Here is a 26885-nt window from a genome sequence, read left to right as displayed (position 1 = left end):
GGACGATGCAGCAAAGTACAAAAACTGTATTTTGATATTCATTCATAGAAATGTTGGCAGTAATACTAGGGCCTAGGGCTGAACGATCGATCGTTTTTGGACTGAAATAGCGATTTCAAACGGCACAATCACGTGACCGTTAAAGCTGCGGTTTTAGCGGTTTTGACTGATCCAGGATCAGTTGTGTAACTTTTTTATATACGGGGTTTTCCCCGTGTGTTATGGTGGCGGCAAAAGCCAGCGCAGGGGAGGGGGGTGGGGTGTACCGGCCAGAGCCGAGCCCAACTCCACAGCTGTCAGACCTGCATGTTCAGGTTATTACCCTGTTTAATGTTCCCACACACAGCGCTGCTAGAGCCGATAGTGATGCACCGTAGGTGAGCCCGGGACAGAGAGAGAGAGAGAACGTAGTTGAGTAAGGGAGAGAGAGACTCCTCCCACATCAGCAGGTTCAGGCTGGTTTCTAAAGGTTGGTTTATGCTTCATCAGCGCGAGAGCGGAGTCGCGCACTTTAGTTGACTTGAAAACTCAACTTGTCTTTTAAAAATGGTTTGAATGTTTCTGACGGCACACGCTAGTTCAGACAAGCTAAAGCTTGGTTTATGCTTGACGCATTTACTTTCCGCTTGGTGATGCGGCTCGCGGATGGAACGCGCTTCACAACTTGCAGCGTTTATGGTTCATGCGGCTCGTCTCTGCGGTGAACCAATATTCTCCCAAACTGTAGGGGGCAGCATGGAGCTCTATGGCATGCATCCAACACTACACCATAGTAGAAGTAGAAATAACTGTTGTTTACAACATGGTATTCCAGCATTTTTAACTGTGTCCTCGTCTTTTCCGACAGTGCGAGCTATTTCTCTCCAAGAATTATTAACAACATGTTGATCACGGTGATCTCTGAGAGCTGAATCATACAAATGTCTGTATTTACCAACCTCTGCCGTACTAGTTCTTGCCGGTTCGCCATGTTTTTCTGCATCCGACCGTCCGCGTGGTTAGAAAATTTCCTAGGTGCGCGTTGCGGAAATTTTGGGCCGTGCGGAGGCGCGGTGGAGGGGCGTGGTTGTTAAAATGACGCAATTTCGCCGCGCGAACCTCGCGGACGCGTCAAGCATAAACCAACCTTAAGGTGTCAGGATGCGTGCGTCTCTCTCACGGAGCTGACGTTAGTGAGGAAAAGCTACCAGACGGCTTCAGCCTGCCTTATGCAGGAAAACTGTGTGCTGTTGTTATTTAATGCAGTTAAAAACTTTTTCTACCTACAGATTTCCTCCATGCAGGTTTGCAGTAGAACATGTTTTTATAAAGCTCCTCTAGATAAAAATCACAAGTTGCTTCACAAACACATAAAAAAGATAATAATGGGAGAAAATATTAGAAGCTTTAACTGTTTTAATTGTATGATTAAATAGTAAATATTAATGTGAGTGATTTGTTGTACTAGATTAGAATCTAGATCATCTCTTCACTTCATCTACAGGATGGCTTGGCAGGCTAGTGTTGGACCTTTGTTTGCAGAAAATCGTGAATTGAACCAAAATTGCAATTTCTGCTGGAAAAATTGTGATTCAATCTTTTCCTATAATCGTTCAACCCTACCAGGGCCCTATGAAGTCCGTTTCACAGTGGGCTGCTGGTTTGATGCCTGTCTGTTCGTGTCGGCCATGGTGGTTGAGTAGATTGTGTGTCCCAGGGCAGCTGTGGCTACAATGTAGTTCATCACCATCTGTGTGTGAGTGAATGTTTGTACTGTAAAGTGCTTTGGAGTTCTGCATGTGTGATGTCATCAGTGGCTACTTTAACTGCATATGAGCGGCTTGTATTTTTCATCAATCTAATGGACTCTCTCTGACCTCCATCTCCCGCGTCAGTCAGGATTACAGCGGCTGAGATGCTGAAACACACAGGAAATGACGGTTTATCACTATGGAAACCGATCACGGCTACTGAGTGTTTTGTCTAACATCACGTAATCTCTTGTATTAATCGACTTGACATGAAATTGTCTGAATGTATTGTATTTGAGTCCAAACAGCACAGATTTGTTTTTGTTTTTATTTAATCCAGAGTACGGCCTTCGTCTGGGCAGCCAACTCTTCATCAAGGAGATGACCAGCACAGGACTCTCTTGGAAAGACGGCAACCTGCAGGAGGGGGACATCATCCTAAAGGTAGTGTCCTAACGAGACCTGGGCGATAAAATGGTAGCAATATAAACGGTTTCTACTCCATAACGGTGTGAGAATCGTGTGTCTGGAGTAGAGCTGCGAGAGGTTAGATCACCCAGAAAGCACAGTAACACTTCAGCGCTAACAGCCCACGTTTATGCTAATGTTGCCTTTTACATCAGAAACTGTTAAGCCTGAGAAAAGCTGGCTTAACGCGTCATAAGCTTAGACACGCCCCTTACATTAGCATGTCCCAAACCTGTTCGCCAGCCATATTTAAATGAAGATGGCAGTAATGCTAACAGCAGAGCAATGCTAGCTCTAACTACTGTTAACGCTAACCTAACCTACTCCTAACATCCTTTTTTGACAAGAGAAAACAACAAAGAAGAATGCTGGAGCACACGTAACGTTCCAGGATGTACTGGGAATACCCAGACGTTGAACGAATCCCAGATAGTCATCCGGATACCGAAGATGGCTGTACATGGTGTCTAGCTTCAGGCGGTCATAGAGCCATCGCTGTAAAGCTCCCAGTCTGCATGAAGCTCATTTCTTATTCATGCGCTGGCTGAGTGGGCGGGGCCAACCAGCTTTTCCATTGTGGAGCTTTAATGTTTGGTTGTGGTTGGCCATGTATCGGGGCTCTTGGGCCATTTAGAGCCCCAACAACGGTTTGTAGTTGTTTAAAAAACATTTTTCTACAAACTCTTAAAATAACTATTTAAAAAGAGTGAGATTTATCGTGATATTGACTGATATGAAAATCATAATAGTGATTTTTTTCCCGTATCACTGCTCCCTGCCAGCGTGTCATAGAACACGCGTTTTCATTTAAACGCTTTTTGTGGCTTAAGTCGCCTGAACATCTGTTTCAGATCAACGGCACGGTGACGGAGAACCTGTCCCTCAGCGATGCGGGGAAGCTGATCGAGAAATCCCGCGGGAAGCTGCAGCTGGTGGTGCAGAGAGACCGGCGTCAGATTCTGATCCGAATCCCGCCGATGACCGACAGCGACTCGGAGCTCGATGGTGAGAGACCCTCGAAAATGAAAGGCAGCAGGAGCTACCCGGTGTGAATGCACGCGTGGCGAACGTGCAGTCTGTCGCCAGCATCACCATCTTCATCATCATATAACCCCCCCTCCTCACCCACCCAACACATGTGAACTTCATGTTTAATCACTCGAGAAACGTTTGTTGGCATTCCTTCATGTCGCTGTAACCTGTTTTACGCTCATTATTAAATAAAGCTTTTACTCACATCACTTTATGTGCAGAGATTTTTCAAAGACACTCAGATCCATCAACGGTCACCGTCACACCTCCACCACCATGCCTTCTTTCTCCTTTATACCTGTTTTTCATGTCACATGACCAGAGAGCGGGCTGTGATTGGGCAGGGCCAGGTGGTGGTTGGAGGGAGGAGGAACATCCCAAAGACTTGTGACCCTGTGTGTGTGTGTGTGTGTGTGTGTGTGTGTGTGTGTGTGTGTGTGTGTGTGTGTGTGTGTGTGTGTGTGTGTGTGTGTGTGTGTGTGTGTGTGTGTGTGTGTGTAAGTGTTGGTTCGCCTCTAGCAGGCTGATCTAATCCCCGATCATAATCCTGCTGCTGGATATGACGGTGTGCCGTTATGTTCAGGTTCTCGCTGCTGCAGCAGAACCGCTTCCTGAAGAACCTTACAAGGGTCCAAACGGCTTTGTGCAGCTCTGTAATTAATCTGATTGTTTTATAGAAACCCGATCGGTCTCACCGTCCACAGATCCGACCTCGTTTGTATTTATTTGCTTTGTTCCCAGTAAAAACCTTATAAAAAACAGCTCTTCTGATGAGCTTTTGTCTCAGAACTTGAGAACGGAGCCGCTCGTTTGGCTTCAGAAAACAGACTTTTTTCATTTTGTTTGTCGTGTTTTGCAGATATCTCTGAGATCGAGTCGTACCGCTCTTATTCTCCACAGGACGACCGCCGAGGTCACCACTCTGACCTCTCGTCCCACTCGTCCAATGAGAGACTTCGAGATAAACCCAGGTATAGACCCTCACTCAGGTGCGTCTTCAGCTGCTGCAGTCTCCCTGTGGTGATGCTGTCTGATTCCATGCCCAGTATGTTGTTTTTACAAATCTGGAGTCTGATTAAAGTGCAGGGTTATTTTCTGTAGAACAGCTGATGATTTCGGTACGTTTGGCCCTTTTGAACATTCCCAAGTTTCTGTGAAACTGCAGCTCGAATCCAGAGATCGAGTTTCTGACTCGACCTCGACCAGTTTACTGTCACAAACTGGCAAAATGTTTGGTTTTGTAAAGTGGAACGCTCCCTTAAACCATGTTTGAGTGTATGGAACCAGCAGTTCCTCTTTGTTTCATCTTATTTCCTTTTTTTACACATTTATTTTCCTGTATAATTAAAAAAAAACATAAAAATCAACTTAATCACTTAAAAAAATATAATCTGCTATCTTAATAATATACCTATCCCCACAATTAATTTTCCCCTTTTTCTATAAAAACATTCAAACCGGCTGATTTTGGAGTTACGACACAGTTAAATGTTCTAAGTAAAGAATTAGACATGATTTATTGGGATGCTGTTTGTGTGGTTGGATACAGGAGAAATAAATTGGGATAATGCAGGATTATGCTGTGTAATGCTCAGCCCATTCACTATTTAAAATAGCTGTATGTGGAAAAACAACTTACAATAATGAGAATATTTTGAAGCTTGGATTTATTAAAATAATTGTTCATTTTTAACCCTTCAGGTGTTTGAATTTCATAATGTGCATTGGCTGAATAAACGTGTTTAATTCAGTCCCGGGAGGCGCTTTTGAAACCGCAGAATGAGAACAGACTTGCCCCAAAAATTAGAAAGGAAAATTGGTCCCGTGAAGTCTGGGAAAAAGTCTCTGGTTGGGATCATTCCACCATCACGGGCCACAGATGAGGAAAGTCTGGCTGAAGCTGGCTTTTGTGAATAGAAGGCAGCAGTATGAGCAGAAACGTACCGATTGTTGTTTCCAAGGCCGATACCATTCTGACCTGCTGACAAAGATTTTGGCCAAATATTAAATGCTTCAAATTAATCAGAAATTGGAAACAAAAGAGTGTTTGCAAAATTTTTACCTCTTGAGAAAAATCTAAATCAGAAAGCAGAACTAGTGCATTTATCAGATATGAGAGATGGAAACCAAGCAGAAACGTATGTTACTTAGCTGAATCCGTATCGACTCTAGGCAAGGGTTAGTGGTTAGGACTTTGTTCAGAAAGCTGTTCGAAACTTGTGGAGATCAACTGGATTTTTTATTTTTTTTTTATTTTTTTGGTCGATACCAGTGTTAACTCATTCGCTGCCAGCTATTTCCTGATCGATAAAGCCATCCGCTGCCAGTGTTTCTCACCGTTTTTACTGTTTTATTTTAAGTCACAGAACGTTGCGTGCTAGGATGATGTTGACGCCAAAACAACCAAAACAAAGCGGAGACTCACCTCTTACATCAGGAAGAATCCGCACGTTTCGAGCGTTATCCGTTCTTTCATAATCCGTTGTTGAATTGTGATCGACAGAAGCTTTTCCGGTATGCACCTCACTTTTTTTACAGCAGCGGCCCAAAACGATCTCCTAACACATGGATGTTCTACTTCCTGATCACGTGACGTGTGACGTATGCGGATGAAGATCGGCTTTAGAGCTGAGATGTTTGTTCTCACGGTGCGGGGGCTCGTCCGACGCCCACACAGTAAAAACATGTAAATGATGACTTTAGTCATCATTGGCAGTGAATGAGTTAAAGAAAGTCAGGACATAATTTCTGGACCTTTAATATAAACTTCTGTTTTAGTTCTTTTCAAAGGAAATGCTTTTGATTAGAATTTTCTTTTGGGACTATTAACCGGTCTACGTACTTTATTTTACATGTTTTCTGTGTATTTCAGTTATGAGAAATTGTGAGTTTGGAGCACATTTAAGATCAACAGGGTTCCCAGGACTGGACCCTGGGGGACTCCTGTGGTGTTCTGTGGCAACAGGACTTCCTGCTCTTATATTTGACTTTGTGTTAGCATCAGAGAGGACCCACCTAGCAGGCTGGCCAAAATGGGCGCCATGCCGACACCATTCAGAGGTGCAGAGAAGCATGTTGAAGACACGCCCCCTTTACAGGCAGAGAGGGAGGATTCTCGATCGGCGACGCCACCAGGTAAACACGTTTGTAAATGTTTTTAAAAAGTTAATAAAACACATGTTTGGTGAAGTAAACGGTTTGTTTCTGCAGCGCCAGTCGTTGCTCCGAGAGTTCAGAGTATTCCTCCAAAAGTTCCACTGAAGCCGAGCGTAGAAGACCAGGAAGTTTATGGGTCAGTGTTCCACAAATGGCTCCCATTTAGAGGTTTTTCTAGTGTATTTCTTTCATTTCCTTCCTTGTTTGAATAAATGCAGGCCAAACACGGTGATGGTGCGTTTTAAGAAAGGCGACAGCGTTGGTCTGAGGCTGGCAGGAGGAAATGATGTTGGCATCTTCATTGCTGGTGTTCAAGAGGACAGTGCCGCTGAGCAGGAGGGTCTTCGCACAGGAGACCAGATCATGAAGGTGTCGTGTTTGTTTCCTTCACGAACTTCAGACGTATGTGACGAGGCACCGCTGAAATGATAATAAACGTGTCATAACCATTTATTTGTTTGAACGTGTCAGGTAAACAACGTGGACTTCAGAGGGATGGTTCGTGAAGATGCCGTCCTCTACCTCCTGGAGGTCCCAAAAGGAGAAGATGTGACTATTTTGGCTCAGAGTAAACCTGAAGGTAGGAATCTTAGGGTGTTTCTCAGTGTCGAGGTGCCTGGCCATGCGAGGCCATGTCTTGCGAGGCCAGGCGCCTTGCTTACGAGGACATTGTCCTTCCTTGGTCAAAGAAAACGGTTAAATGGAACAGACTAGCATTACGTGACCGCGGCTTCCACGGTGATCACGTAAAGTCACATGACAGTGGAGCTAACGTTATATTTTATACGTATTAGTTTCAATATAAATAAATAACAAGCCTTTTACTTTTTAAATTGTGTTTGTTTATTAAATTAAATATATAAGCGAGTTACTACCCGCTAGCCACCAAAGCTGCAACTACTAAGCAACTAGCCAACAATTGATAACTTATTTGGATCTAAAATAACATTTTAAATTAGCTGACTTACTTTTAAACTTTAAAATTGTCCCCGAAGTAGCTGCCGGCTTCTGATCCACCGTCCTTTTGAAAATACCGCGGTGTATTCTGGGTAATTTTTGACCAAGGCTAGGCTACAAGACACATCCCGTGTATCCTCGCTCAGCTAGCTAAACGGCTAACAAACGGAGAACACACGCCTTGGTAGAACATGAACACTGGAACACGTCTTGGTGGCTCCCGACGACGTATCTCCTAGGCAACCGGGGCGGGGCCAAGACATCAAGGCAAGGTTCCTTGGCACTGAGAAACCATAAATGAACATCAACTCCTTCAAATCTGTCTAAAGCAAACAAAAGAGGGAAGTAACAGTTCTGTGTTTGTTGAAGTCTACAAAGACATTCTAGCCTCTGGCAGAGGAGACTCGTTCTTCATCAGAACCCACTTTGAGTACGACAAGGAGACCCCACAGAGCCTCCCCTTCACCAGAGGAGAGATCTTTAAAGTCACAGATACGCTTTACGATGGCAAGCTGGGCCACTGGCTGGCCATCCGTACCGACAAGGATAACCAGCTGCTGGAGAAGGGGATCATTCCCAACAAGAGCAGGTGAGTGTTGCATCCTGATGGGATTGGTGCCATTGTGGTCCGACATTTTTTCAGTAGAAAACGAGAACGATTTAGGGAGTTTTCGTGAAGTGTTTTTTTGTTTTTTAGGTGTAAAGGTTTTCAGGACGTTTAGATTGACGTTAGGTTAGAGCTAACTGGGTAAACAGACGTATAGTAACGGAAGGTTTTAGCGATGTATTATGCTGGGTTCTGGACATAAGACTTGTTGTGGACTAAACTTCATTTATACTTCTCCGTCAGCTCCACAAGGGAGACACACACACGGTCGGAGACAAATTGTCCTCAGACTTCTCAGTCTCCTGGGGAGTGTCAGTCGTGTATCCGGTCCAAGATAGTGTGTTTATGTTGTGTTTTTTGTATTTAAGACTTTTTAGCACGGACAATTTTGGCCCTCATTTTTCTCCACCTCTTCATGCGCTCGCCACCTCTAAACCCACGTTTCCCGTCATTTCTGCCCATTAAAATAAAACGCTTGCCGTGGATCTTTTCACTCCTCCGTTCACGGGGGAATAAAACTTTCATATTTTTAGAATTTGTCGCGAGGTATTCAAGCTTTTCCGTGTCTGCCGCTATATATCTTCTCTCTTTGTTTTTGATGACGCCGCTGTCATCTCTTTGTAGATGACAGCGGCGTCCTGACCAATCACAAGCTTGTGTGTCTTATTGGACAGATGTTTAAGCCTGATTTATACTTTCCGTCTGCGTCAGTGCTGAGACACGCAACGCCATTATGCGTCGGTGCAACGCTCTCTGACGGGCTCGCAGAGGGTGACGGAGACATGCCCAAAATTTTAAACATCCGTCGAAAGTGCCGGAGATCTCAAGCTTGTGATTGGTCAGGACGCCGCTGCCTGTATATTCGTCACCAGCACCGCTGTAGCTCTGTTGAAAGGTAAACGGATATTTAGCGACAGACCCAGAACAGATTGAAGAATGCATCGCGGAAAAAGTCAGAAAGCATTAACGTATTCACCCGTGAGTGAAGGAGTACAAAACACGGAGCAAACGTGGACGGAAACGACGGAAAATGTGGGTTTAGAGGTGGTGACTGCATGAAGAGGTGGAGGAGAACAAAGGACTAATTTGTCTGTGTTAAGTCTCTGAAATATATAAACACATTAGTAAATACACCATCGAGGACCGGATACATGAGTGTTATGGTGACAGGATACCACAGAACAGTGCTACGCCCTCTGTTGTCCTGGCGGGGAATTGCTTTGCAACGCTCCGCTGCCTGAACAGAAGTTTGAATGTGAAAACCTGTCCGACACTCGATGTGCATCGCGGAGCTCGTGGAGAAGTATAAATCAGGCTTAAGAAAACAGAGCTCGACTCCGTCCATCCTTGCGAGCCTGTCGGAGATCCCTCGAAAGTATGGATAATGGCGTTGTGGGCGTCGTCCCGACAGACAGAGAAACATAAATTAGGATCAACTGTTTCATTGAAGGACATTAATTGGGCCCTTGTGGACGTGAAAAGACCATTTTTGTTGAAGATGCCTGTTCGGTCAGTAATATGAAGCTTCTAGTATGAATGAATGCCTTGTGAGTTGTTTTCTGTACAGAAAAGGCTATGGCGCTCCTGTTTTAGGGGGTAGAGGTTGGTTGGGTGAGTGGAGAGGGTGTAAAATGATGGGTTAGAGAGTCTTACTCGTTAATATTTAGGATTTGTAAATAGGGGAGTGTATTTCCTGCCGATACAAACAGCCTCCTAGTAAGAATTTAGCGTGTAAATTCTCCCCAAACAATCATTGCCGTTGTTGTTGTCGTCGTCGTCGTCTTCCTCCGCTTATCCGGGTCCGGGTCGCGGGGGCAGCATCCCAACTAGGGAGCTCCAGACCGTCCTCTCCCCGGCCTTCTCCACCAGCTCCTCCGGCAGGACCCCAAGGAGTTCCCAGACCAGATTGGAGATGTAACCTCTCCAACGTGTCCTGGGTCGACCCGGGGGCCTCCTGCCGGCAGGACATGCCCGAAACACCTCCCCGGGGAGGTGTCCAGGAGGCATCCTGACCAGATGCCCAAACCACCTCAACTGGCTCCTTTCGATCCGGAGGAGCAGCGGTTCTACTTCGGGTCCCTCCCGAATGTCCGAGCTCCTCGCCCTATCTCTAAGGCTGAGCCCGGCCACCCTACGGAGGAAACTCATTTCGGCCGCTTGTATCCGCGATCTCGTTCTTTCGGTCATTACCCAAAGCTCATGACCATAGGTGAGGATTGGGACGTAGATCGACCGGTAAATCAAGAGCCTGGCTTTCTGGCTCAGCTCCCTCTTCACCACGACAGATCGGCTCAGCGTCCGCATCACTGCAGACGCCGAACCAATCCGCCTGTCGATCTCCCTATCCCTCCTACCCTCACTCTTGAACAAGACCCCGAGATACTTGAACTCCTCCACTTGAGGTAGGACCTCTCCCCCGACCCAGAGTTGGCAAGCCATCCTTTTCCGGTCGAGAACCATGGTCTTAGATTTGGAGGTGTTGATCCTCATCCCAGCCGCTTCACACTCGGCCGCGAACCTACCCAGCAAGAGCTGAAGGTCAGAGCTGGATGAAGCTAGGAGGACCACATCATCCGCAAAAAGCAGAGACGAGATTCTCCTGCCACCAAACTCGACACACTCCACACCACGGCTGCGCCTAGAAATTCTGTCCATAAAGGTAATGAACAGAACCGGTAACAAAGGGCAGCCCTGGCAGAGTCCAACCCTCACCGGGAACAGGTCCGACTTACTACCGGCAATGCGGACCAAACTCACGCTCCTCTGGTAAAGGGACTGAATGGCCCTTAACAGAAAGCCACCCACCCCATACTCCTGGAGCGTCCCCCACAGGGTGTCCCTGGGGACACGGTCATAAGCCTTCTCCAAATCCACAAAACACATGTGGATTGGTTGGGAAAACTCCCATGCCCCCTCCATCACCCTTGCAAGGGTATGGAGTGTACCAAGTGTACCGATGGGCATCCTTATGTTCGAACATGGTGTTCATTATGGCCAAACTGCGGCTTGCACAGAAGTCCAATAACGAAACACCACTCGAGTTCAGATCAGGCGGGCCGTTCCTCCCAATCACACCCCTCCAGGTCATGCTGTCATTGCCCACGTGAGCATTGAAGTCCCCCAACAGGACAATGGAGTCCCCTGATGGAGCACTATCTAGCACTCGTCCCAGGGACTCCAAAAAGTGTGGGTACTCTGAGCTGATATTTGGCCCATAAGCACAAACAACAGTCAGGACCCGTTCCCCGACCCGAAGGCGCAGGGAAGCTACCCTCTCGTCACCCGGGGTAAACCCCAACACACAGGCAGAGAGTCTTGGGGCTAACAAAAAGCCAACCCCAGCCCTCCGCCTCTCACCTGGAGAAACTCCAGCAAAGGAGAGGGTCCAACCCCTCTCAAGGACTTGGGTTCCAGAGCCTATGCTATGTGTCGAGGTGAGTCCGACTATATCTAGCCGGTACCGCTCAACCTCTGCCACAAGCTCCTGCTCCTTCCCCGCCAGCGAGATGACGTTCCATGTCCCAAAAACCAGTTTTCTTGTCCGGGGATCGGACCGCCAAGGCTCCCGCCTTGGTCTGCCACCCGATCCACATTGCACCGGACCCTTCATCGTTGCACTGCTTTTAAACATCCCATCGGTACGCTAACGGATAGCTCCTGCTGGTTAAGATGTGCTCTGCTCTCTTTCCTGTGGGCGGGACCATAAATACGACTTTAGCCTCCGACATAGAAGACGTGCTTTTTCTGACTTCCGTCTTTCCGTCTTTTGTTTTTCTGCGGCTAATCGAGGTGATGGGGTTAGAAGAACTGTTTCCTTGACCCACAAATGCCAATCGGAATCATCAGTTATGTTTGAGAGAGAACAGGAAGTGCACGGTTTCTTGGTCAATGAGACCTTTATGGCATCCTCATACCTGTAGTTCAGTTTCCTCTAACTCCGTTTTGGGTTTTTGTCCTTCAGGGCCGAGCAAATGGCCAACGTCCAGAACACGGCCCCTGTGGCATCAGGCAATGACCGAGGAGACTTCTGGAGGCTGAGAGGTCAAAGGGCAGTGAAGAAGAAGGACCTGCGTAAGAGTCGGGATGACCAGAGTGTCATGCCGGTCACCACTAGGTTCCCCGCCTACGAGAGGGTGGTGTTACGTGAAGGTAGGTGAAGGCGGTTTTCCAGCAGCTTCCGTGCCGAGTCGCCCGTGTTTGGTTCTTATCATGTCTTTGTCGTGTTCAGCTGGTTTCAGGAGGCCTGTGGTGATTTTTGGGCCCATTTCTGATGCGGTGAATGAGAAATTGGCCAACGACCTCCCGGACGAGTTTGTCATTGCCAGTAAGTGTTTTGTTTACTTAAATTTTGTCCGCCACACAGAACCCCCCTCCCTCAGCTTCCCCCTTCTCCCTACAGAAACGGAGCCGAAGGACGCGGGGACAGAGAAGTCCTCCGGTGTGGTGAGACTGAACACCATCAGAAAGATCATAGAAGAGGTACGGTTCTCTGGAGAAGTAAAGCCTCTTCATACAGAGCCTCTCGGATTAGCTAACCTTTAAGCTCCGCCCTTCATTTGTCCAGGAACGCCACGCCCTTCTGGATGTCACTCCAAAAGCCGTGGACACCTTGAACTACGCCCAGTGGTATCCCATCGTCATATTCATGAACCCAGACAGCAAACAGGGAGTGAAGACCATGAGGAACCGCCTCATGCCCGGATCCAAACGCAGCGCGCGGAAATTATACGAGCAGGCCGTCAAGCTGAAGAAGACCTGCTCACACCTGTTCACAGGTAGGTGGAGCTTCAGGCTTCCTTTGGTCACTCGGTGGGGATTCTCAGCTCTGAACCTGATTCTGGTGTGAGTGCAGCGACCATCGATCTGAACTCGGCGAACGACGCGTGGTACGGCAGCGTGAAGGATTCCATCCAGGAGCAGCAGGACAGAGCCGTGTGGGTGTCCGACGGGAAGGTGAGTGTCGGTCATTGGCTGCCGGTGAGTTGGCGCTCCCGACTTCGCGTCACGTTTTCCATCCTGGTTCCTCAGATGGACGGATCAGAAGAAGACTTGGATCTCCAGGACGACCGCATGTCCTACCTGTCAGCCATGAGCGCCGACTACCTCAGCATGGACAGCCGCCTCACCAGCGACTATGACGACACTGCGGATGAGGGCGGGGCTTATACCGACAATGAACTGGACGAGACGCTGGACGAGCCGCAGCCCGTTTCAGCCATCAGCCGGTCGTCGGAACCGGTGCTGGCAGACGAGGTGGACAACAAATCAGACAGCCTTCATGCCCTAACCTTTCCTTCCCTGTCGTGTGATGTCATAACCTGTCCTCTGTGTGTAGAGGTCTCACCCTGATCCCCGTCGCACGAGGACAGCAGGAAGCAGAGAGGTCAGCAGAGACCCCAGTCCTCCCCCTTCTTTTGTCCCCGAACCCCCGAAGGTGAGACTCATCCTTTCCTCTTCCCCCAGCTAGCCACCAGCTAGCTAAGTAGCATCCCGCTGGAGGTTTGTGAGCGAGCTGAAATGTCTAACTCATTTTAGGGTTGTCACGGCAACCGGTGTAGCGGTAACCCTGGTAAAAAAGTTGACAATAATAATAACCGTCTTGTTTTTGAAAAAACATATATTATCTCGGTGGATTAGCGTGGCTGCGGTGTAGGCGCGGTGACCCTTACCAGCCACCGTATCATCTGCTGAAGTTGCCGGCGGCACATGCGCGCTTTGCTGTTTACAACCAAAACTTTCTTGAAGCTAAAGCTGAAATAATGGCCAAAGGAGGAGACGGCAGCCCTCAGGACATTTATTATCCCTCAAAGAAGACAAAGTGGGAAGTACGGGCATCTTTTGGATATTTGAAGAATGCCGAGGGACAGCTGATAGAAGACGGCTATCCTGTTTGCAGCACGATCAGAAAAAGTGTCTGTGAAAGGCAGCAACGCTTCAAATCTCACGACACATCTGCGTGACCATCACCCACAACTCTACAGTCAACGCAAGGCAAGCTAACGTTAGCGTTTTAGCTAAAATGCGTGATCCGAGGATTTGGGTTGAGGGAGAAGGCAACGAGTGGCTATACAGGTGCTGGCCAGTAAATTAGAATATCATCAAAAGGTTGAAAATATTTCAGTAATTCCATTCAAAACGTGAAACTTGTACATTATATTCATGCAATGCACACAGACCAATGTATTTCCGATGTTTATTACGTTTAATTTTGATATTTATAGGTGACAACCAATGAAAACATCAAATCTGGTATCTCAGAAAATTAGAATATTCTAAAGGCCAATGAAAAAATGTTTGTTTCTCTAATGTTGGCCAACTGAAAAGAATGAACATGAAAAGAATGTGCATGTATAGCACTCAATACTTAGTCGGGGCTCCTTTTGCCTCAATAACTGCAGTAATGCGGCGTGGCATGGACTCGATCAGTCTGTGGCACTGCTCAGGTGTTATGAGAGCCCAGGTTGCTCTGATAGTCGTCTTCAGCTCCTCTGCATTGTTGGGTCTAGCGTATTGCATCCTCCGCTTCACAATACCCCATAGATTTTCTATGGGGTTAAGGTCAGGCGAGTTTGCTGGCCAATCAAGGACAGGGATACCATGGTCCTTGAACCAGGTGCTGGTGGTTTTGGCACTGTGTGCAGGTGCCAAGTCCTGTTGAAAGGTGAAGTCTGCATCCCCATAAAGTTGGTCAGCAGCAGGAAGCATGAAGTGCTCTAAAACTTCCTGGTAGACGGCTGCATTGACCCTGGACCTCAGGAAACAGAGTGGGCCAACACCGGCAGATGACATGGCACCCCACACCATCACTGATGGTGGAAACTTTACACTGGACCTCATGCAACGTGGATTCTGTGCTTCTCCGCTCTTCCTCCAGACTCTGGGTCCTTGATTTCCAAAGGAAATGCAGAACTTGCTTTCATCAGAAAACATAACTTTGGACCACTCAGCATCAGTCCAGTCCTTTTTGTCCTTGGCCCAGGCGAGATGCTTCTTGCGCTGTTTCATGTTCAAGAGTGGCTTGACACACGGAATGCGACACCTGAATCCCATGTCTTTCATGAGTCTCCTCGTGGTGGTTCTTGAAGCGCTGACTCCAGCTGCAGTCCACTCTTTGTGGATCTCCCCCACATTTTTGAATGGGTTTGTCGTCACAATTCTCTGCAGGGTGCGGTTATCCCTAGAGCTTGTACACTTTTTTCTACCACATTTTTTCCGTCCCTTCGCCTGTCTGTTAATGTGCTTGGACACAGAGCTCTGCGAACAGCCAGCTTCTTTAGCAATCACCTTTTGTGTCTTGCCCTCCTTGTGCAAGGTGTCAATGATTGTCTTTTGGACAGCTTTTAAGTCAGAAGTCTTCCCCATGATTGTGGTGCCTTCAAAACAAGACTGAGGGACCTTTTAAAGGCCTTTGCAGGTGTTTTGAGTAAATCAGCTGATTAGAGTGGCAGCAGGTGTCTTCTATATTCAGCCTTTTCAGAATATTCTAATTTTTTGAGATACCAAATTTGGAGTTTTCATTAGTTGTCACTTATGAATATCAAATTTAAATGTAATGAACATTGGAAATACATTGGTCTGTGTGCATTGCATGAATATAATGTACAAGTTTCACGTTTTGAATGGAATTACTGAAATATTTTCAACCTTTTGATGATATTCTAATTTACTGGCCAGCACCTGTATAAAGCAGCCGCAGCGCCGCTACCTGCATATAAACCGTGTCACGGGCACCCCCATACTGAAATGACGCTATGCATTACGGGGCTCCCAGGGGCAGATAAGAGTTGGTCTCTCTCCGAGAATAATTATGTATTTAACAACGATTACTGCCTGATGACATTTTCCCACATCTGCAAAGCTCACTGGAAGGACACAAACCAAGGACGATATTTTCCTGATATAGGGTTTATTACTCAAGTAAGGGTAAAAAAGTATCTGATTAGAAGGCTACTGGAGTACTGAGTATCATCTGGTCTAATATTTTTAAAATGATGACATCAAACGGACAAAAAATAAGAAGTTATGGGCAATTCTTGGTATTTTAAAGACTAAAGGGAAAAATGTAAACAAATAAACAACATAATTACAAAATAACACATTTTAGGCTAAATTTAGACACAAACTGAGGACAATATTTTCCTGACATACAGGGTTTATTTAATTTTGTGAAAATGTAGCACGTTTAAAAAATAAATACCGCGATAATACCGAAAACCGTGGTAATTTTGGTCACAATAACCGTGAGGTAAAATTTTCACACCGTGTCGACCATATTTGTTTTACAGATATGTTGTAGCTGAAAGTCAAATCGTCTGGGAATTTATGTCGGTTGTTTTTCTCAACATAAAATGATCTTTTGTCCTGCGTTTTCTGAAAACTAACGGAAACCTACTTAACAAGTGTCTGAAATTCCCAAACTTTGCCCGTTGTTTAGTTGCGGACCCAGACTCGGAACGACTCCACCCGGAGCTACGAGTCCCAATCCAGCAGCACCATCAGCAGCAGCGACGCCGCTATGGGAAGCCGGCCGCTCCCCCCGCCCGTAGCTCAGAAACCCGCCATCGGCCGACTGAACCAGTCATCGGAGGAGCAGAGTACTGGGAAGGACGAAACGGAGGAAGATCCCGCCAACAAGTCCTTCCTCGGAAAGGTCAGCAGTAAAGCATACATCTGCTGCAGATGTTCCCCTCCTGCTTTTTCTGCCTTTCTTAACTGACTTTTATTTTCCTTCTTTTCTTCCTCCTTTGCTTTCTCTGTGAAATATGAAATAGCGAATGGGTCACCAGGTAACTACTAATGTCCGCACCCACTGTTTGTTTCAGGTCACAGGTAACGGGGTAATAAGGGGATCAGGCTAAATATAGAAACAAGAAGCATGAAAATATAATTATATTCACTCAAACTTAAACAGTCAATCGTACGAAAAAATATAAAAAAGTTTGAGGGTTCAAATCTCACTTTTGTGATTTTTAGTTGACCTCAGAGAAAATCTCAGTGTCTCCTTTAAATTTAGGTACTTTTGCCTTTAAAATAGTCTAATAATGAACATTTCAGTTAACATGTTATTTCTCTGGTCCATAAAGATGCCTTTGAATCCTAAAAATTCAGATTAACTCGTTCACTGCCATTGACGACTAGTCGTCATTTGCGTGTTTTTACTGTGTGGGCGTCGGACGAGCCCCCGCCTCTGTGAGAACAAACATCCCAGCTCTAAAGCCGATCTTCATCCGCGTACGTCACACGTCATGTGATCAGGAAGCAGAACATCCATGTGTTAGGAGATCGTTCTGGGCTGCTGCTGTAAAAAAAAAGTGAGGAGCGAACCGGAAAAGCGTCTGCCGATCACAATTCAACAACGGATTATGAAAGAACGGATAACGCTCGAAACGCGCAGATTCTTCCTGATGTAAGAGGTGAGTCTCCTCTTTGTTTTGGTTGTTTTGGCGTCGACATCATCCTAGCGCGCAACGTTCTGTCATCTTAAAACAACAGTCAAAATGGTGAGAAACGCTGGCAGCGTATGAGTTAAACATATTTAATATCATTAATTTTTTTTATTTTACAATTTTCTTTCAGAATAATTTGACATTCTCAACATACACCCATTTAATTTTCTGGCTCATAAACTGCTGTTGTGCGTTTTAAAACTTTAGGAAGATAATAAATGAAATGACTTTCCTAATGAATACAGACGAACGTTATTAAAGGTGTGGAGCACCGAAAACAATTTTTATTGAATATTTCTAATTAGAACGGTTCACTGTGAGTTTAACATGCAGGCTGAACATGAAATAGTTTCCTACACCTACCTCCTGGATTAGCTTCTGATAGAAAATAGGAGTAGAAAATCTTGACAGATCAATTCACCCTGTCACTAACATTCATGGACTCACCTATCTGCACTCACGGCGGGGAAGACTGTTGGTGGTTTAGCGTCCAGGAAACAGCAGAGAACGTCTCAGCTAGTAGAAGCTAACTGTTAGCATTAGCAACTCCACCACACAGCAGAACTCCTCCAGGCTTGTTTGTGGAGATAAAACATCAACGTTGCAGAGCGAACTTAGTCAGCGGTAGTTGTGTTGCGGTTAGCCAATCAGATGAGAGATGTGTAAATATCAGGAAATAAGACACTTAATCCTGTCGCCTGAAGCTCAACTCTGATCTGGATCGCTTCTAGTTTATAAAAACGATGATTTGTTTGTACTTTATACATTTTATGAATATTTTGTAGGAGAATTTAGTTTTATTTTGAATGTCGTTAAAGCCGTACCCGTTTGCTCCCTCAGCAAACCGAGCTGTGACCACGGACCGTACCATACTGGGATTTTAGGCATGCTGGTTCACCCCGATGCTTCCTAAAATAAGTGAGAAGTTAACGAACACAAATAACAGCTTAAAATGTACAACAAAGGACTTCGAGGTAAAATCAGCCGAGAGATTATTTCTGTACACCTAAAAGCCGTAGGAAGCCACCAGCCTAACCCCGTTCTGGCGTCTTCCTCAAGGTTCAAGGTCACTTTATTAATACCCACAGGTAAATTTGATTAGCCATGTGACACGAGAATTAGTGCCCAGGTTACACACAGCCACACACACAGACACACACAGATACACACAGACACACACAGACACACACAGACACACACAGACACACACAGCCGCACACAGATGCACACAGCCACACACAGATACACACAGATGCACACAGCCACACACAGATACACATAGACACACACAGATACACACAGACACACACAGACACACACAGATGCACACAGATGCACACAGCCACACACAGATACACACAGCCGCACACAGCCACACACAGATACACATAGACACACACAGATACACACAGATACACACAGATGCACACAGCCACACACAGATACACACAGACACACACAGATACACACAGCCACACACAGATACACACAGCCACACACAGATACACATACAGGTGCTGGCCAGTAAATTAGAATATCATCAAAAGGTTGAAAATATTTCAGTAATTCCATTCAAAACGTGAAACTTGTACATTATATTCATGCAATGCACACAGACCAATGTATTTCCAATGTTCATTACATTTAAATTTGATATTCATAAGTGACAACTAATGAAAACTCCAAATTTGGTATCTCAAAAAATTAGAATATTCTGAAAAGGCTGAATATAGAAGACACCTGCTGCCACTCTAATCAGCTGATTTACTCAAAACACCTGCAAAGGCCTTTAAAAGGTCCCTCAGTCTTGTTTTGAAGGCACCACAATCATGGGGAAGACTTCTGACTTAACAGCTGTCCAAAAGACAATCATTGACACCTTGCACAAGGAGGGCAAGACACAAAAGGTGATTGCTAAAGAAGCTGGCTGTTCGCAGAGCTCTGTGTCCAAGCACATTAACAGACAGGCGAAGGGACGGAAAAAATGTGGTAGAAAAAAGTGTACAAGCTCTAGGGATAACCGCACCCTGCAGAGAATTGTGACGACAAACCCATTCAAAAATGTGGGAGAGATCCACAAAGAGTGGACTGCAGCTGGAGTCAGCGCTTCAAGAACCACCATGAGGAGACTCATGAAAGACATGGGATTCAGGTGTCGCATTCCGTGTGTCAAGCCACTCTTGAACATGAAACAGCGCAAGAAGCGTCTCGCCTGGGCCAAGGACAAAAAGGACTGGACTGATGCTGAGTGGTCCAAAGTTATGTTTTCTGATGAAAGCAAGTTCTGCATTTCCTTTGGAAATCAAGGACCCAGAGTCTGGAGGAAGAGCGGAGAAGCACAGAATCCACGTTGCATGAGGTCCAGTGTAAAGTTTCCACCGTCAGTGATGGTGTGGGGTGCCATGTCATCTGCCGGTGTTGGCCCACTCTGTTTCCTGAGGTCCAGGGTCAATGCAGCCGTCTACCAGGAAGTTTTAGAGCACTTCATGCTTCCTGCTGCTGACCAACTTTATGGGGATGCAGACTTCACCTTTCAACAGGACTTGGCACCTGCACACAGTGCCAAAACCACCAGCACCTGGTTCAAGGACCATGGTATCCCTGTCCTTGATTGGCCAGCAAACTCGCCTGACCTTAACCCCATAGAAAATCTATGGGGTATTGTGAAGCGGAGGAAGCAATACGCTAGACCCAACAATGCAGAGGAGCTGAAGACGACTATCAGAGCAACCTGGGCTCTCATAACACCTGAGCAGTGCCACAGACTGATCGAGTCCATGCCACGCCGCATTACTGCAGTTATTGAGGCAAAAGGAGCCCCGACTAAGTATTGAGTGCTATACATGCACATTCTTTTCATGTTCATTCTTTTCAGTTGGCCAACATTAGAGAAACAAACATTTTTTCATTGGCCTTTAGAATATTCTAATTTTCTGAGATACCAGATTTGATGTTTTCATTGGTTGTCACCTATAAATATCAAAATTAAACGTAATAAACATCGGAAATACATTGGTCTGTGTGCATTGCATGAATATAATGTACAAGTTTCACGTTTTGAATGGAATTACTGAAATATTTTCAACCTTTTGATGATATTCTAATTTACTGGCCAGCACCTGTAGACACACACAGATACACACAGACACACACAGACACACACAGATGCACACAGCCACACACAGATACACACAGCCGCACACAGCCACACACAGATACACATAGACACACACAGATACACACAGACACACACAGACACACACAGATACACACAGCCACACACAGATACACATAGATACACACAGCCACACACAGACACACACAGATACACACAGCCACACACAGATACACACAGATGCACACAGCCACACACAGATACACACAGATACACACAGATGCACACAGATGCACACAGACGCACACAGACGCACACAGACGCACACAGATGCACACAGACGCACACAGATACACACAGAAACACACAGATACACACAGACACACACAGATGCACACAGACACACACAGATGCACACAGCCACACACAAATACACACAGCCACACACAGATACACACAGACACACACAAATACACACAGCCACACACAGACACACACAGCCACACAGACACACACAGACACACACAGCCACACACAGCCACACACAGCCACACACAGATACACACAGACACACACACAGACACACACAGACACACACAGACACACACAGACACACACAGATACACACAGATACACACAGCCACACACAGCCACACATAGACACACACAGATACACACAGACACACACAGACACACACAGACACACACAGCCACACACAGATACACACAGACACACACAGATACACACAGATGCACACAGCCACACACAGCCACACACAGATACACACAGATACACACAGATGCACACAGATACACACAGATACACACAGATACACACAGCCACACACAGATACACACAGCCACACACAGATACACATAGACACACACAGATACACACAGATACACACAGATACACACAGACACACACAGACACACACAGACACACACAGATACACACAGCCACACACAGCCACACACAGATACACACAGATGCACACAGATACACACAGATGCACACAGATGCACACAGACGCACACAGACGCACACAGATACACACAGACACACACAGACGCACACAGACGCACACAGACACACACAGATACACACAGCCACACACAGCCACACACAGATACACACAGCCACACACAGATACACACAGCCACACACAGACACACACAGACACACACAAATACACACAGCCACACACAGACACACACAGACACACACAAATACACACAGCCACACAGACACACACAGACACACACAGACACACACAGCCACACACAGATACACACAGATACACACAGACACACACACAGACACACACAGATACACACCGATACACACAGATACACACAGACACACACAGACACACACAGACACACACAAATACACACAAATACACACAGCCACACAGACACACACAGACACACACAGCCACACACAGATACACACAGACACACACACAGACACACACAGATACACACCGATACACACAGACACACACAGACACACACAGACACACACAAATACACACAAATACACACAGCCACACAGACACACACAGCCACACAGACACACACAGACACACACAGCCACACACAGACACACAGACACACACAGACACACACAGACACACACAGACACACACAGACACACACACAGACACACACACAGACACACACAGACACACACAAATACACACAAATACACACAGCCACACACAGATACACACAGACACACACAGACACACACAGACACACACAAATACACACAGCCACACAGACACACACAAATACACACAGCCACACAGACACACACAGACACACACAGCCACACACAGATACACACAGATACACACAGACACACACAGACACACACAGATACACACAGATACACACAGATACACACAGACACACACAGACACACACAGATACACACAAATACACACAGCCACACAGACACACACAGACACACAGACACACAGATACACACAGACACACACACAGACACACACAGACACACACAGATACACACAAATACACACAGCCACACACAGACACACAGACACACACAGACACACAGACACACACAGACACACACAGACACACACAGACACACAGACACACACAGACACACAGATACACACAGACACACACAGATACACACAGATACACACAGACACACACAGACACACACAGACACACACAGACACACACAAATACACACAGCCACACAGACACACACAGACACACACAGACACACACAAATACACACAGCCACACAGCCACACAGACACACACATCAAAGAAGAATAAACAATAAGTAAATAAAATAAAATGGCCACGCCAGACTCGGTTCTTATTGAGTAACGTTACCGCCTCGGGAATAAAGCTAGTTTTGTACCTCCTGGTCCTGCACCTTGGCACAATAAGTCTCCGTCCAGATGGCAGGAGCGTAAACTGGGCATGCAGTGGGGGGGCCGTGTCCCTAACAACCGCTTTAGCAACCCTCTCTACCTGTCCACTGTACAGCTGCGCCACACTTTTCCTGGTTTTCCAAGCAGCTTTACTATCCTGTTCAGCGTTTCCTTTTGTTTACGAGTGGCCTGACCAGACCACGAGGCTAAGGAAAAGATGAAACACTTTCAATAAAAGAACAATAAAACGTGGACATTATAGTCCTGTCCACATGCAGTCAGGCCAGTTTTCTAAGGCGGTACAAACGCTGCTGGCCGTTCTCACCCACAGCATCACCGTTTTCCTCTAAATCCAGCTCCCTGTCCTTAATTGTCCCCAAATATTTATATGATGTCACCTGCTCAATAGTTTGACCTTTAATTATGGAAAGATCACGCTGTTGTTGTGGCTTCCTTCTAAAATCCATGATCATGTCTTTTGTTTTAATGACATGAAGTTGTAGATATGATTCATCACACCAAGAGATGAAATCCTCAAGAACAGGTCCATGGCTGTGTTCCCCTTCTCTCAGGAGGCGTACCACTACCGAATCATCAGCATATTTAATAACTGTCCTTCTCTCATGTTTGCTTCGGCACATGTTGGTGTAGAAAATGTACAGCAGGGGGGACAAAACACAGCCCTGCTCACGCTACGTGTGTGTTGCTACAGTGGCTTTCATGTGAATCACGCCACCTGGATGTGCAGCATCTGTTCACACCTGCACTCCAGGATGGAGGACGGATGTATTAACGAAGGCTCCTCTCCTCCCAGATCAAAGCCTTTGAGAAGATGGACCACCTGGCTCGAGCTCAGAGGCTCCTGGAGCTGCAGGAGGCGGAAAACGCTCGAGTAAGATCCGAATACTGCTCTAACTGGTTTAACTGGTTAACTGTGCTGGGTTAAGGTGGGCCAGCCCAGTCACAGCGAGGTATTTTCTTTTCCGACGCGATTATTCCTGACATATCTGGGTCTGCGCCTTTTCCTGCTCAGCTGGAAATTGCCCAGAAGCATCCAGACATCTACGCCGTTCCAGTGAAACTTCCTAAACCCAACCTGAACCGGCCCCAGCCAATCGGGTCAGAACCCCGTCTCTCTGTGTAAAAATAAATAAATAAATAATAATAGATTTCTGATTCAAGCTAAAGCCATCCTGTGTGTGTGTGTGTGTGTGTGTGTGTGTGTGTGTGTGTGTGTGTGTGTGTGTGTGTGTGTGTGTGTGTGTGTGTGTGTGTGTGTGTGTGTGTGTGTGTGTGTGTGTGTGTGTGTGTGTGTGTGTGTGTGTGTGTGCGCGTGTGTGTGTGTGTGTGTGTAGCTCGAACGCGGAGCCGCAGGCTACGCCCAGGCTGCAGTACTCTGAGACTCGGGGACTGGAGGACCGGGAGGCCGAGTACCGGCGCCAACTGTCCGACCAGGCCCGGAGAGGATACTACAACCCTCAGAAATATAACGACACCGAGCTGTGAGAACCAGGAAGTGAGGTCATCGCTCCCAGCCTACAAGCAGACGGTGCCTGTTGCCACGGTTACAGCCACCGTCGCTGCTCCGCCTTCACATTTCCTGCCGAAACGCCAGCTCCGACACGGATTTCAGACTTTCTTGTTTTTATATTTTGTTCTCGAGCTGTTGCGTTTTCTTCCTGCTGTACAGAACCAGAACCAGAACCTGGAGTGGAGGATTTTATGTCTCTCACAGGAGATGTTGTGGTGTAAATATTATGTGTGCATGCGTGTGTGTGTGTGTGTGTGTGTGTGTGTGTGTGTGTGTGTGTGTGTGTGTGTGTGTGTGTGTGTGTGTGTGTGTGTGTGTGTGTGTGTGTGTGTGTGTGTGTGTGTGTGTGTGTGTGTGTGTGTGTGTGTGTGTGTGTGTGTGTGTGTGTGTGTGTGTGAGGTTGTTTCCCACCGTTATTCCCACTTTGAGCCTCCAGTGTTGGACCGTTACAGCCAGGTCTCCGAGGCAACCATCAGCAGGTTGTTTACAGGAAGTGACGCATTAGAAAACAATAGTTTTTAAGAGGTTTATGAACTTCGCTGCCTTCTAGTTTGATTAAAATGAGCAAAAGTTTCATTTTGTTTAACTCGGAGCAGCAGCCGCTCGCCAGACTTCCTCGGGTTTATTTCTTCTGGCATCCTGAACTCGACTCGAGGGCTGAGCCCGTTTAAAAACCCTCATCGTATGATTTTAACTGGGTCTTTGTTCCCAGCAGTCGCTCAGGAAAGCACATCCTTCAGCCGAATCTATTCAGAATGGCTCCAACTGAGCTGTTGGCTCTCGGCAGGAGCTGCTTCCTCCTCCAGCTCTCCGGGACCTAACATCCTCTCGTTCAGCCACGGAAGTGGGATCGTGCCGCCTCTGGATCAGGATTCTGGTTGGCGTGCCGGAAACACTCGGTACAAAAACCTAAATAATAAAACGGCGGCGGCGGTCCAGAGAAACCCTTCCTGAGGTCTGGAGAACCGTTTCTCAGCATGTTTGTTCCTCGTGACTCAAGAAGGGGTTTAAAATCTTCCCGAGGCCTAACAGATGTTCCTGAACCAAACTCATTTCTGTCTGGTGCAGCTGTGATGTCAGATTTAATAATGGAAAGCTCCTGGTCCTCTGTTATACAAACCCACCGGGGTGTGTTCCATTTCGCCTGTCGGACGCTTTCGTCCAGTTTGAAACTGGTGCATTCTGGGTAGCGGAACAAGTGCCTTCTAGCTTTTATTCCACCTCCTGAAGACGGATCCTTCCTTCCTTCGGTTAAGAAAACGGTTGCTGTTACTTTTCATGTCTGAAACTGAAGTTCCTTCCCGTCTGTGTTGGTGTGACTTGGAACCAACAGGTGAGGAGGCGGGGCTAAACGCCGCCCTGCCAGCAGAGACAATCACCTTTTTACTGCAGATATTTTTCTACTGAACTCGGACCCGCTCCAGTCGAGTCTGTGTGCACCAGTGAGTCGGGACGTGGGGACAATCACGTCTTTTAGTTTTGTGGTTCCTGTAGTTTGATCTGAGTGTTTCACTGCTCCGTCTTTTAAAATGATGATGAATAAAACTTTTGTTCCCGTTTTGTTTTCACACGCCCTCTTTAAAAGGCTCCCTTGGTTGTTGGTGCCGAAGCCGCGACAGCAGCGGTTTCAGGTTCCTGTGTGTGTTGTAGGAGGGGCCAACGATTCTAATAACGGGTCATGATCAAAACCAAACCAAGACAAAAAGCTGACTGCAGAACCAAACAAGGACTGAACAATTAAAGGCAAATAAACTGTTTTTGAATATTCTCATTTTTCTCTTTTTATCCTCGCGAGGCTCCGCCGGTCTCCGTGTTTTAAACCAAAACAACCTGACATCTGAGCTTTTGAGTGGATGATGCGTATTCCCACCAGCTCTTTGTGATTAAAAGCATTTTTAGTTTTGTTGTTTTTAAACTTTTACCTGAATTTAAAGGGACATTATGGAAGTGTGACAGCCAAAACATGTATAGAAATAATAAATGTCTTCTTCATACGTTCTCCTGCAATGCCCTGGTCCTGTAGAATGAGCCCTGGCATTTTTACTGTGATTGCCTGTTTTTCTGTAAAATCACAGAAAAAGAGAGATGCTCGGGTCGAGCAGGCTGCTTCACGCGCGTTCACGCTCGGGCATAGCCCGTAGCATTTGCTATCAGTAGCTTTAGCAGCAGAGAGAGAGGCAGTGCCACTTTGTCGCTGTTCCTAACGCCTAGTGACGAAGCAAGCTACATTTCTGTGGACCCTTAGCTACTTTCTGTAGAACTTTCTTCTAGATATTTCCTGCAAATTAGCAGCAAAATAGCCATTTTCACTCCGAACTGTTCTTTGGTTTGACGTTGTTTCAGCTGTCATCAAGGATATAAATGTTACAGATACATAACATCACTGGTGCTTTAGCTCACCTAGTAAGTCGTCTGACTCTCAT

General features: G+C 46.5%; 1 protein-coding gene across 5 annotated transcripts in view; it reads left to right on the top strand.

Moving 5' to 3' along the window:
* The window catches only part of tjp2a (tight junction protein 2a (zona occludens 2)), a 53681-nt gene extending 29068 nt beyond the window's left edge, over positions 1 to 24613 (top strand). For 3 of the 5 annotated variants that reach the window (XM_054744914.2, XM_054744919.2, XM_070552554.1), the window contains 20 exons: positions 2071 to 2174; positions 3050 to 3203; positions 4090 to 4201; positions 6229 to 6365; positions 6441 to 6522; positions 6605 to 6755; positions 6858 to 6966; positions 7713 to 7932; positions 11912 to 12099; positions 12179 to 12274; positions 12350 to 12429; positions 12515 to 12725; positions 12803 to 12903; positions 12979 to 13203; positions 13286 to 13384; positions 16385 to 16600; positions 16722 to 16736; positions 23746 to 23823; positions 23965 to 24050; positions 24287 to 24613. In XM_054744914.2, the coding sequence (XP_054600889.2) occupies positions 2071 to 2174; positions 3050 to 3203; positions 4090 to 4201; positions 6229 to 6365; positions 6441 to 6522; positions 6605 to 6755; positions 6858 to 6966; positions 7713 to 7932; positions 11912 to 12099; positions 12179 to 12274; positions 12350 to 12429; positions 12515 to 12725; positions 12803 to 12903; positions 12979 to 13203; positions 13286 to 13384; positions 16385 to 16600; positions 16722 to 16736; positions 23746 to 23823; positions 23965 to 24050; positions 24287 to 24437 (2615 nt within the window). In that variant the 3' untranslated portion in view covers positions 24438 to 24613. The remainder of the gene's footprint in view (positions 1 to 2070; positions 2175 to 3049; positions 3204 to 4089; positions 4202 to 6228; positions 6366 to 6440; positions 6523 to 6604; positions 6756 to 6857; positions 6967 to 7712; positions 7933 to 11911; positions 12100 to 12178; positions 12275 to 12349; positions 12430 to 12514; positions 12726 to 12802; positions 12904 to 12978; positions 13204 to 13285; positions 13385 to 16384; positions 16601 to 16721; positions 16737 to 23745; positions 23824 to 23964; positions 24051 to 24286) is intronic. The other 2 variants (XM_054744917.2, XM_054744916.2) reach the window with 2 other exon arrangements.
* The last annotated feature ends 2272 nt before the right edge of the window (positions 24614 to 26885 follow it).

The sequence above is a fragment of the Nothobranchius furzeri genome, chromosome 6 (genome assembly GCF_043380555.1).
Source record: "Nothobranchius furzeri strain GRZ-AD chromosome 6, NfurGRZ-RIMD1, whole genome shotgun sequence".
In the NCBI taxonomy this organism is placed as follows: Eukaryota; Metazoa; Chordata; class Actinopteri; order Cyprinodontiformes; family Nothobranchiidae; genus Nothobranchius; species Nothobranchius furzeri.
This window is presented reverse-complemented; position numbering and strand designations above follow the sequence as displayed.